Below are 11,621 nucleotides of genomic sequence, written 5' to 3' on the forward strand. Positions count from 1 at the left end.
TATTGTTATTCTGGGTTCCAATGGAGAGTTTTAGTGTCCTTTTAGTGGTATAAATTATGTTTCAGGGGGAAATACAAAATGCTATGGTGTAATTTTTTTTGGCATGAAAATGGCTACAATATATTGGCTATAACAGCTTCAATCCAAAAATATTCCTGAACCTATATCTGTGGAACCCTATTTCAGAGTCTTACTGTTTTTTTCCCTGCTTTCTCTCTGTCAATGTCCAGGTGACGAAGGAGCAGAGTGAAGTGAGCACCAGTCATGGCAGTGTGGTGGAGGAATCCCAGCAGACACAGCAGCCCTCTGAGATGCAGATCAGGTAAAAGGCAGGGTGCCGGTCATAGGATTCGGCGATTAAAAGCTTTACAAATCACTTGCACATACCACAGAGTCAAGCATACAGTGTACCGCTGCAGGCATACATCTCTGCATGTATTCCTTAGGGTCCCTAGATTGGCTGGCGATGAAGAGGAGGAGGAGGAGCAACGATGGAGTCGACTCTTCACCCAGATCTCTCAAAAAGTCACCACCCTGGAAAAGGTTCAGGAGGAGCATCTGACATCGGTCGGCCCAGGGAGTGGAGGGATTGAGGAAAAGGTAGGGAAATACTGAACAATGAATGACCAGTGTAATGTTCCAGCCATTACGCTAACTGATGTTTAAGAAAAGCTAATATACTTGAAGATGGCATGCATTTGGATGGTAAAGTGGAAAGTGATTCAGAGGAACCAGATGGTTTTGATATAAAAATAAAAGAAAAAAAAAAGAAAATTGACATTTGGTTATTTTTTGGCATTTACTGGTAAATAGGTGTACATTAGGATATGAACATTTTTCCCTTAATTTTGTCTTAAAATCACGATAAATCAAAGCAGTGGTGGTTTTATGTCACTACATCTGTGGTCAGATTCACAGCATTTTCACCTATCATTTCTTCCTTCCACCCTCCCTTTGCCCCTTTCTTCCTTCCTTCCTTCCGTTTTGTTTCCTATGGTTGTTTAGGTCCCAGAAAGGGAGGTGGAGACAACTGGGTCTGCTGCTGCTGTTCTCCAAGAGGCACATGAGTCCACCGCCATGCTAAGACGACTCAGGCGGACAATAGCCACAGAGGTAACACCTCAGCGTGCGTGCATGTAGGCACACAGTGTGTGTGTGTGCGCGTGCGTATGTGCAAGTGCACTATGTTGTCAAACCCGGAAGACAAATGATAAACATGGACATGCTTGCAGCATTACAAGCTAAATTAGCAAACTTAATTTCAACAAATCTTTGATGGTTAATCTGGCCAAATACAAATGTATAATAAAGATGCATGTGTATATAAGTGTTTTATTACTGCTGACTGACTCAAAACCCACCATGTTGAGAAGGTTAAAGGTTATCATTATATGTAGCAAAATTTGATCTGACTTTCCAACTTCATCATCTGACTTTAAATGGAGTTCATGTGAAGTTTCCAAGTAGGAATTTTGTTTTTCCCATATATCAGTAGACAGACACAGAGTGGGGAATTTCCACAGAGAGGGACGTGTGATATATTATGATTTTAAATAAATGAAATCTTAGTAGTACAGCTTGAGTGTGTATTTGCTAATATGCTGAAAAAAAAACAATTTCTGACCTTTGCATACACTATGTTGAGTGACAGTAGGCTCTGTGACCCTGTGTGTGGTATCTCCTAGGTCAGCTCTGCAGACGGCTCTCCTCTCGGTGCAGAAAAGGAGCTGTACACAGCTCTGCGCAGGGTCCTGCTCTGTCTGGACGCTCTGACTGACCTGCTGTTGACCCCTGCTGGGGCTGCTGCAGGTGACCACCAGCTGAGGCTGCTACAGCAGGAGGTGACCGGCCATGATGCAACTCACACACACACACACACACACACACACACCTTTTATGCTAGTACATTTACACACGCACACTGGATCACTGAAAAATTGTTCATATGCACTGTGCATAGTGATTATTCTTTTTCCTCGCATTCAGAACACCAAGGCAAAATACTTTAGAACTCAACACAAAATGACATTCATTTATCATGAGCTGATGATGAAAAGGTGATCTATAATATCAGTGGCTGGCTGAAATAGACAATATATACAGTATATATCCACCATTCTCAATCAGACAGGGATGTGATTTTTCAGAATTTCAGGCTTTTCTTGGGATATACAACTCCCATTCATTTCTAATTGGCGATTTTTGTTTTCTGCTCTTTTGTGTTCCTGACTACTTTCCTGCTTAGTGTGTATCAGCTGAGCTGGTCGTCCTGGGCGAGGCGTTGAGTAGTGTGGGGTCAGAGGTCAGGCCTGTGCTTTTGACAGAGGAGTCAGAGGCTCTCCGCTGCGTGACCTGCCTTCAGGGTTGTCTACGTACGGTCTGGCAGGTCCTCGCCTCATCCCAGAATCAGCTTCTTACACGTTTGGGCCTCCCACACCAACATCAGGTTTGAAATACTAGCCGTAGAGCTCAACTTAATGTGTTTCAGAGGTTTTTCTATGCTCACAGCCTGTGTGGCACTGAAACCACTGGTTCTATTCTAATCCATCACAAAAACAAAACCACATCTAGCAACTTGTAAACACTTATTATGAGTAGAGTATAGCAGTCTCTTCAGAGCCACCTCAATCTTCACCCCCATTAACCATGATTTAACTAACGCAGCCTGTACAGTGACTGAACCAACACTGAGTATCGTTCTCACCTAGGAGCTCTCCTCTAACCAGCTGTGTGTTTTGGACGATTTTGAACTTGGACAGAGCGAGCCATTCCCCACTCTAAAGGATGCTCCCAATTTGGAGGTAACCAATGCTTGTATGTGTGTGTGTGTGTATGTGTGTGCACAGGAGTAGGTGAATATGTGTCTAAGGGATGCTAATTGTCCCCCACGCAATGAAATTACATTACACTGATTGTACCGGTAGCTCCATTTTATGCCAATTCATCACTACCAGAGCCTCCTGGTGTTTCAATTACCTTGAACAATCATTGAAAATGCTCTGCTTGGGTTGTGGGGTGCAATTTTTTTTTTTTTTAAGTATTTTTCACTGTGCCTTAATGTAGCCTCCGATGAACAGCGATTATTTCCTACTCTATATATTTTCATACACATCGGAAGCCAATGAAATTTACAGTTGTCTACAGTTACTGACTCCTTTAAACGTAGGGATGATGTAGGTATTTTCTTTTAAGCGTGTGTTTCTCCTGTATCTCTGAGCAGTATGTGCTGGGCAGACATGTGGGAGAGTCCCCAGAGGAGAAAGCCAAGCTACAGCAAGTTTCCCGAACTTTGCTTGAGGGGATCGCTCGCCTCCTGGAACTGGGTGAAGAGTGCATAACAGCAGGGCAGACCAGCCAGCTCCACAACCACAGCCAACTCCAGCCTGTCCTCTGCAGACACAAGGTATCCAACTGTGCCCGAGGAAGAAAAGCCCACAATTAAATTTGACAATTTCCCACGTGTGTGTGGGGGATTCTTGATATGAAGCAAACTTGAAGAACGAGTGATTACATTATCATTATTATATTTAGACTTTAATCAGATTTAATGTGTATTTTCACACTTAACTTGTCCTCTTGTACAATCCAGAAGTTCTTCCAGGTCCTCGGGTCTCAGTTGGCTTTCATACAGCATCTGTTCCAGCGAGAGCCAGAAACACTGGAGAATCAGGAGGATGAGCGGGCGCAGCTGGAAATCGGGGTCGAAGCGTTGCAGCAACAGGCTCTGGAGCAGGAAGTGGCTTCTCAGAGGAGGCTTCAGGTTTGTAGTGTCCATTTAATTCATACATACAAAGTGTGCCTTTTCTTGGGGAGGACCTCAAAAAAGCCCAGTTGTTTTTGCAATCTCTCCTGTGATTGTGTATTTGTGCATGTAAACTCAGTTAAAATAAGTGTGTGTGTGTGTGTGTGTTTATCGGCGGGTGTGTAGGAGTGGAGCCGGTGGGAGGATAATTGTGGTCAGCTGGGCAGGCTGCTGGATGAGCTGGAAGCCGTCATCAGCAGCGGCGAGCCGGAGGAAGAGGAGGAGGAGGAGGTCCAAATACAGGACCAACTGGACGCCTGCCAGGTAAACCCAGTGTACCTCCTTTACCCCACCACACACTGCCCTATCTCTCTAGTTTCTGCTGTCTCTTTCCCTTCTGGAATAGGAGTTTGTTATCAGCGTAAGAGAGTGTCTTGCGGTGGATTTTTCCTTTAAGAATTAATGAACAGGTGTGTACTGTCTCAATAAGTAATGCAGGCCAAACCGATGACCGTGTTGGCCGGGTGTTTTGGACCAGCCTTCAGAGGTGGACAGATTTACGGTGGCCCGGTCACGGATCATACACTTTGCAGACACACCTCATTTCAAATTTCATTTTCTCCACGACTTATTGCAGTCAGACACCAGAAGGGAGAAGCTTTTGTTCCTTTTGACCGCTTTGCCTCTTCAAAGCTCTTCTCTTCCCTTTTATAGTATTGCCAATGCGTGTGTGTCAGATGAAATGGCTAGGATTGAATGAGACAAAAGCGTGCCTGTGTGTGTGTGTGTGTGCGCAGAGAGAGAGAGAAGTTTAGGTTGTTAGTGGAGTAGACATGCTACTCTTTTTCTCAGATAAATGTGATTTTTTCCCTTCCTTTCTGCCTGACTACAAAAAAGAGTGGTTGCCATAGCACTGGATGAGATTCAGGTTATAGGATTGGGCTGGAGTGGCATGGGTAAATCATTATATTATAGCCGGGTGATAATTTGGTTGGAGATAGTGTTTTTCTGTCCCTCTTTTTTTCCCCCAGGTTCTTTCTCACTTACACCTTAGTTTCCTCCGTCTTCTTTCCACTAGCAATTGTTGCCCCCCTCCCTTGCTCCCCTCCTTTTTGAGTTCATTTTCCCTCCTGACATCTCATAACTGTCCCTCTCATAACTACATTCATTGTATGAGTACAGCAAGCCTCACCTATACTTCTCTTTCTTGCCATCCTTCCATCACCATTCTGTCACACCAAGATGTTTTCTCCATCTCCATGTCGCATTCTTATTTTCTCTTTTCCCTTTGCCATTTTTACATGACATTTTACATTTCCAACATTTAGCTCATGCTCTTTCCCGACAGTAGAACATTACCGGTCCATGCCATCTCTTGATATGTTAGTATGGAGAGCTGTTTGTCAAGGGAATCTCATGTGGATTTTGGTCGTGATCCCAACACAAACACTGTTGATTCCCCCTATCCCTCAGCGAGTGCTGGTCCAGCTGGATCAGAGCAGAGCTGCTTTAGGTTCGGTGCTGGACCAGGGGAAGGTGCTGCAGACGGGGCCGGGGTTCACTACCTCGGCTAACCAGGCAGGAGGCGCTCTGGAGCTGCGATGGCGGAGCGTCTACAGGCGGGCGGAGCAAGAGATTCAACGCTGCCGAGATATCCAGGACAGCCGGGCCAGGTGGGACGGGTTCAAGCATACCGACACGCAACTACTGTCAAAATAGGCAGGCAATATCTGGACGGCTTTATTATCTACCAAAGGGGGCCAGGCGATGTTAATTATTGCCTGAGCAGCTTAATGAATTTTATTTCGTCTGGAACGTCCAGGTCAGATTTTTCCCCTAACTAAAAATTCTTGCCAAAATTTTATTTCATTCCAGAGCACCTTTTCAGTAATTTGAGTGCCCACAAGTAATTACAAGAGCTATTGAAGGAACAAAAGAGTAAAATGAGAAATAGTTTAAGTTCACTATAGTTTAATTCACTAGAAATGATCCTTAGCTTACTACATTCTGTGTGAGGGTGCTGTAATGTTCTGCCCCACTGGATGAGCTATCTGTGTTTCTCCTCCTCCCCACAGATTCCAGACAGACTCCGCCTCGGTCAGCGAATGGCTGGTCGGTGCCAACCAACACCTGGAAACATGGTCAGGCCTGGCCGGCACCACCGACCTGAACCAGGAGTGTATTCACAGCCATCTGACCCAGCTACTGGTAAGGCTCTCCACACCTCATCCAGGCACATATTAGAAAACATGGGGGTGGCTATATTAAGGCCTTTGAACAAAACAAACTATATCACTATGACTCACTATAAGTCTCATTATCTAAAGACTTTAGGTTTGAGTGTTGTGTCCATTTATAATTAAAGACAGTACAGACACTTTTAGTGAAGCATCGGCTAGCATTACAACTTTTTTAACCTTTACTTATCCAGGGAAAGTCGACTGAGCACCACACTGTTTTCCTGCTTCATCTTCACACACTTACACACACTCACACCAGGGAGCTGCCAGGGCAACCACAGTCTTCCACTGTTGGCTACTGAGCAGCTCCACTGGAGCAGCAGATGGGGCACTTTGATGATAATTGTTACGGGAGGGGAGAGTGTCACTCATTCACTTTGCCCAAGCACCACCGCCACCGCCGCCCACGAAATGAGTAATATTGAAAAGACAACTGCAAGTACAATGGCTTTTCAAAAAATGTCAAAACACACTTTTATTTATTGGATGGCTTCACTACATGTAGGCAGATGCTGAGTACTGCACTGTAGTAGCAGATTAGCCAGTCAAATCATAGTGGATGTTCTTTCTGTCTCTTTGATATTCACTTCACATTAACAATAAAGTACCGCCCATACTGTTTGATTGACAGGTGATCTCTGGGAAGTGCAGCGCAAAAACACCACAGCAATAACTGCTTAGAAACAAAGATGGAGACCAAATAAATAAACCCAAATCTCGCGGATTAACAAAAAAATGTAATGAAAACTTGTTCAAGAGACATCCATCATACATGATACACTGATACATTTTGACATTGAGGAACCTCTAATCCCCAGGACTTCTCCATGGAGGTGGAGGCCAGGTCGGTCCAGAAGGCGTCTGTATCCAGGCTAGGCACTCTGCTGCTGCGTCTGAGGGAAGCTGACTGTCCGGGGCTGCGGGCTCAGCTGGCCCAGCTCGAGATCAGCTGGAGCCAGCTTACTTCTGACCTGTCTAAGGCCCAGGACCGACTGCAGCAGGTACAGTAGCCGTCCAAAATGTTTTCTTCCTCTGCTATTTAAATGTGCTACATGTAACATCAATATATCATTGTCAAATTAATTGTGACTCTTTGGCATAATTACCGTAAACAAATGAGGCCATAGTGGAGACGATTGGTAGCCTCTATCTCAGGCCAGTGGTATTGTTAGTACTAGTGCTTCTCCAAATTAAGACCAAAGCTGCCAATCTTCTCAGCAATGGTTTCATTTGCTGATGTTAAAATGCCACATGTAGCACCTTTAAATTAATTTGCTGTCTGTGGTAACTGCTGTTTGCACTTGAAACAGATGCCTATACATATATATGGTAACATTTTTATGCTGTCTTGATTGTAGTTGTTTCCTGGTCTCTGCCTACGAAATCAATGTGAAGTAGGTAATTGTGTGCCAGTGTTATTCCACATCCCTCCTTGTGTTGGGAGATCCCATTAGCAGTTTATCAGAAAGAGAGCAAAAGCTCTCCATCATTGTGGACCTGAACTAAGCTAGCATCATCCTCCAGAGTTTAGGCCAATGGAGAGTGAAATGATCTAGGCCACAGTGGGGTCGCTACACCTCTGCACCACAGTGGGAAAACACAGTAAAGCTGCACATTGAAAATATGGTTCAAATACCATGTAGGTGCTGCTGGTTTTCAAAGATAATTGGGCATAGAAATCCCCCTCAGTGAAGGGAGTGGAGAGTTAAATCCTGTTCATATTACATCTGGGATGATTGAGAATTTGGGAGGATGTAAAAAGGAGGAGAAGGACACTTTTAATTTTGCTCACCATTTATCACCGGTGAATGGAAACAGATATTCCACGTTAGAAAAATTGCCTCCAGTCTTGCCAAGTTTGGCAGAAGATTCCTTTTGATGTCTTACAGTTAGGCAACCACTTCAGTCGAGGTGGATGAAAGGATGCAGTCTTATCTTCCATATAAAGATTTAGTCATTTGAACAGGCACATCAGTAAATTAAAAAAGCCTCAATGTAATAGCACAATTGTATGATGTTTATGGAAATCATGGCTGACGGCTTAGCCAGACTAGACTACCTGATTGAATAAATAGAATGTAACAAAAGCAATTGCTGTGAAGTTAGAAATGCAACGTACAATATGCATAAATATCAAGTGAAACTCAGTGGTAACAATCTTCATTCTCTCCCTCTCTTCTCTCTGTCTTTTTGCCACTATTAGCTGTTGCTGGCAGGTTGGCCACCGTTGGAGCTGCTGTCCGATCTGGAGGAGTGGGTGAAGAAGCTGGAGGCCCGGCTAAGTCAAGAGAGAGAAACAGTCCTCAAGGCTAAAGACGCTGCCCAGATCACTGAAACCCTGCAGCACTACCAGGTGCTCCTCTCTCTACTACCCACTTTGTTTTTTCCCTCTCTCCATCTCTGCCTCTTTAATCATTTTGTCAGTGGTTTTGTTTAATAATGGTTTCATCTATATATTCATTTAAAAAAAGTTACTTGAATTGTATCCTTGTCAGGGTGGAAAAGTCTCTGAAACAGCATTTAGACCATCATGGGACACTAAAACTCTCCACTGAAAGTCAGACTAATGAAATAGTTTGAGGTGTGTTATCAGCTCCTTAAGGCAGAGTGAGGCAGGTTTCACTGCAGGTTTTACAGACTGTTGAGTAAAATCCTCCACACAGCACGGGGAGGATTTCTCTGTTTATTTGTGCTTTGTTTTTAGTGATTTCTTTAAATTGCTGTTCTTTAATATTTCCCAGGAGCTGAACGCGGCCGTGGCCAGTGGGCAGCTCCTTCTCGACGTCCTGTGCCAGTCTGGGCCTCAGGCGACGGGACCGGACATCCAGGCCCTCCACTCCCAACGCACGATTTTCGCCGAGCGACTCGCCGCCCTCAACCTGCGCTGGCTGCAGCTCCAGGGGCAGCTGGGGAGCCAGGTCGGTATCTCAGCCACTAATATGCAACAAGGGTGAACCCATTGAAATCTTTCTTTTTAGCGACAGTGATCAGGGTTAGACAAATATATCGATATATATATTGCAGATATATGGGGCTGATATTGGCTTTTCATTAAAAATCTGATATGATCCAGTCAGTGTCATCACCCTCTGATATGATGGATATGATGCAGTTTGTTTGATATGTATTGTACAATTGATCAATACTACACTGGTTGACTATTTTTTGTAGTATTTTGTAGTATTTTTATTTGTGTCTTATGGTCTAAATGCTGTTTCAGAGGCTTTTCCACATGGCCAAGAATACAATTCTGAAACACTGAACACTTTCGAATTTTGGGATTTTTTTTTGTCATGAAAATGGACAAATATAAAGATACTGAATACTCACCAGCTTCGATCCAAAGATACTGGTATCGTTATTGGCCATAAAAAACCCATTTGAGTCAAACCCTAACTATGAGTGTATTTTTGCAATACACTATGGGAAATTTCTGCTACCTCAACTCTCCAAATGAACTAAAATAAAATGGAATTGATCCCAACCCTTCCTTGTACACATGAATCAGTTGCTGTGTTGCTTTACTCCTTCAGATGCGTGGAGCTGAACAGATGCATCACACTTGTGCAGACAGAGAGAGGCGGTTGCGGCGTCTTCATGGCCGGATAGCGCAGCAGACAGAGAAGCTGAAGGAGTGGCAACGCCCCGTCAGTCAAACCCTGGCTCACAAGGCTCTGCTGGAGTGGGAGGTACAGTAACAGGCTTGTGAGTAGATTTATGTTTATATGTTCTACTATCCTCTGTTCTGAGCTTGTTCCATTGTGATTGTTTTTCTCCAGGCCATTGAAGACAGAGTGAAGGAGGCGGCTGTAGAGTTGCAGGAGTTGAGAGCCACACGTGTGCAGGTGGGCAAGGATGAACAGGAAGAGGAGCATCCCAATGACATCGCCTTCGCTGGCCAGACACAGAGCGTCAGTGAAGCTTGTGCAGCTCTTAGTCAGCAGGTAAAAATAAATCTGCCATGGCACTGAAAGAGAAATGTCTGTTTTGGTACTCTCTAGTGCAGACAATAACCCAACAGTGATTCAACCTACATCCAGTTCATGAAAGATTTTCCATTTGCTGTTCTAAACAGCCGGCGTCTGGTAGCTCTTACCTTCCTCTGGTACACAGGATGTGATGCGTTTTACAATTCAGGTTTGTTTGGAATAAACAGAAGATGAACTGGGTAGTTAGCATGAGCAGTGATAGCCATCATGGCTGAACAGACAAAGTAAAGAAACTCAAACTGCATCAACAGAAAAGAAAAGAAAAGAAAAGAAAAGAAAAGAAAGACGTCACAGTACTGGACACACTGTTTGACTGACAGGTGATCTGTGGGAAGTGCAGTGCAGAAACACCACAGCATGAGCGCTGCGCAAGAGACAAAATAAATAAAGCCATTTAATATACCTGAAACACCTCAAAACCCCGCAAAAAATGTCACGCTACACTGTAAGGTTTAAATTTTAGCTTTTTTAAGATGTTCAAGGTACCTTTTCAGATACATTACAAACTTAGGATCGTGATGAATTTGTGAAAACCAAGATCATCCATTTGTCCCCAGTAGATCATTTGCCCCAGTGCTCTATGCTAACACTTTTGTGGTGACTTACAGATGGACGCTGTGGGACCGGCTCTGCAACAGACTGTGGAGGAGTGGAGTTGTTATGAGAGAGAGCTGGAGGAGGTTTCACTTCACACCACTAGGGTGCGCTGCGCTCTGCAGCATCAGAAAACTCCTCTGCTTTCACTGAAGCAGGCCAGGGGCTACATGGACCTGCTCCAGGTAAACGAAACAACAATGACCATGTGTTATGTACTTGTGCATATAGAGAAATTTTAAGATCTAATAATAAAAGCAATGAAAAAAGCAATGAAAGCAAGGTAAGATTCGTGATCTGGCTCATTTGAGGTTAAAAGGTCTGTGATATAGCTGTGATAGAGACTCTATAAAAGGGGTGGGCCTTCTTCTCCGTCTTTCATGAAAAGTCAGTTCTTGTCAGTCACTGTACCCAAATTCTGGAAAAGTGAACGTACTGCTGGTGAAGTGGAAATGTGAAGGCAAGGTGCTTTTCTGTCCACAGCAACTCCAGGAGAAGGCTGGAAGCGGGGAGGAGCTTTGGGCAGCAGTGGACAAATCATATCAGAGTCTGGGGAAGACGGTCCATCACGGAGCGGCCCGGTTGCTGACTGATCAAGTGGAAGGAGAACGAAAACGGTCAGAAGCAATGAAAATAACAGAACAGAATCAGCAGTACAAATTTTAACTGAATTCATGGAAAATTCATGTTTGTCGTTTCACAAAGCTGTGGTAGACAAACGCACCCATGTTTTCAATAGATGCCCAATAATAATAGCAGTAAGAATATGTAACTGCAGTAACATACAGTATGTGGATCTAATGTCATTTCTCTGGTGTTAATAGAGACCAGTCAGAACATGGTATTCACTTCAATAGCATTTCTTTATATGTGATCAAGTTTATTGGCAGTATGCTCGTGTTGTTCTGTCAGTTTTTTGTCATTTCTGTTTGAATACTCACAATAACCACATCACATGTAAACCAAATTATAAAGGGAGGTGTCACTTTATAAAATCACGTACACAGCTTAATCACACTAGTGTGCAGACATAAACGTAGCCACTGTTATGTAGTG

At 43.9% G+C, this 11,621-nt stretch overlaps 1 protein-coding gene across 1 annotated transcript in view; it reads left to right on the forward strand.

The window, feature by feature from the left end:
• The window catches only part of syne2a (spectrin repeat containing, nuclear envelope 2a), a 61,511-nt gene that overhangs the window by 16,540 nt on the left and 33,350 nt on the right, over window positions 1-11,621 (forward strand). Inside the window, exons 22-39 of the mRNA XM_078289803.1 lie at window positions 231-322; window positions 447-600; window positions 1,006-1,113; window positions 1,686-1,841; window positions 2,246-2,446; window positions 2,709-2,801; window positions 3,221-3,403; window positions 3,590-3,760; window positions 3,929-4,066; window positions 5,216-5,415; window positions 5,818-5,950; window positions 6,801-6,983; window positions 8,186-8,335; window positions 8,724-8,900; window positions 9,516-9,671; window positions 9,762-9,926; window positions 10,580-10,750; window positions 11,049-11,182. Coding sequence (XP_078145929.1) covers window positions 231-322; window positions 447-600; window positions 1,006-1,113; window positions 1,686-1,841; window positions 2,246-2,446; window positions 2,709-2,801; window positions 3,221-3,403; window positions 3,590-3,760; window positions 3,929-4,066; window positions 5,216-5,415; window positions 5,818-5,950; window positions 6,801-6,983; window positions 8,186-8,335; window positions 8,724-8,900; window positions 9,516-9,671; window positions 9,762-9,926; window positions 10,580-10,750; window positions 11,049-11,182 — 2,765 coding nt within the window. The remainder of the gene's footprint in view (window positions 1-230; window positions 323-446; window positions 601-1,005; window positions 1,114-1,685; window positions 1,842-2,245; window positions 2,447-2,708; window positions 2,802-3,220; window positions 3,404-3,589; window positions 3,761-3,928; window positions 4,067-5,215; window positions 5,416-5,817; window positions 5,951-6,800; window positions 6,984-8,185; window positions 8,336-8,723; window positions 8,901-9,515; window positions 9,672-9,761; window positions 9,927-10,579; window positions 10,751-11,048; window positions 11,183-11,621) is intronic.

This window comes from Centroberyx gerrardi, chromosome 18 (assembly GCF_048128805.1).
Source record: "Centroberyx gerrardi isolate f3 chromosome 18, fCenGer3.hap1.cur.20231027, whole genome shotgun sequence".
Taxonomy (NCBI): domain Eukaryota; kingdom Metazoa; phylum Chordata; class Actinopteri; order Beryciformes; family Berycidae; genus Centroberyx; species Centroberyx gerrardi.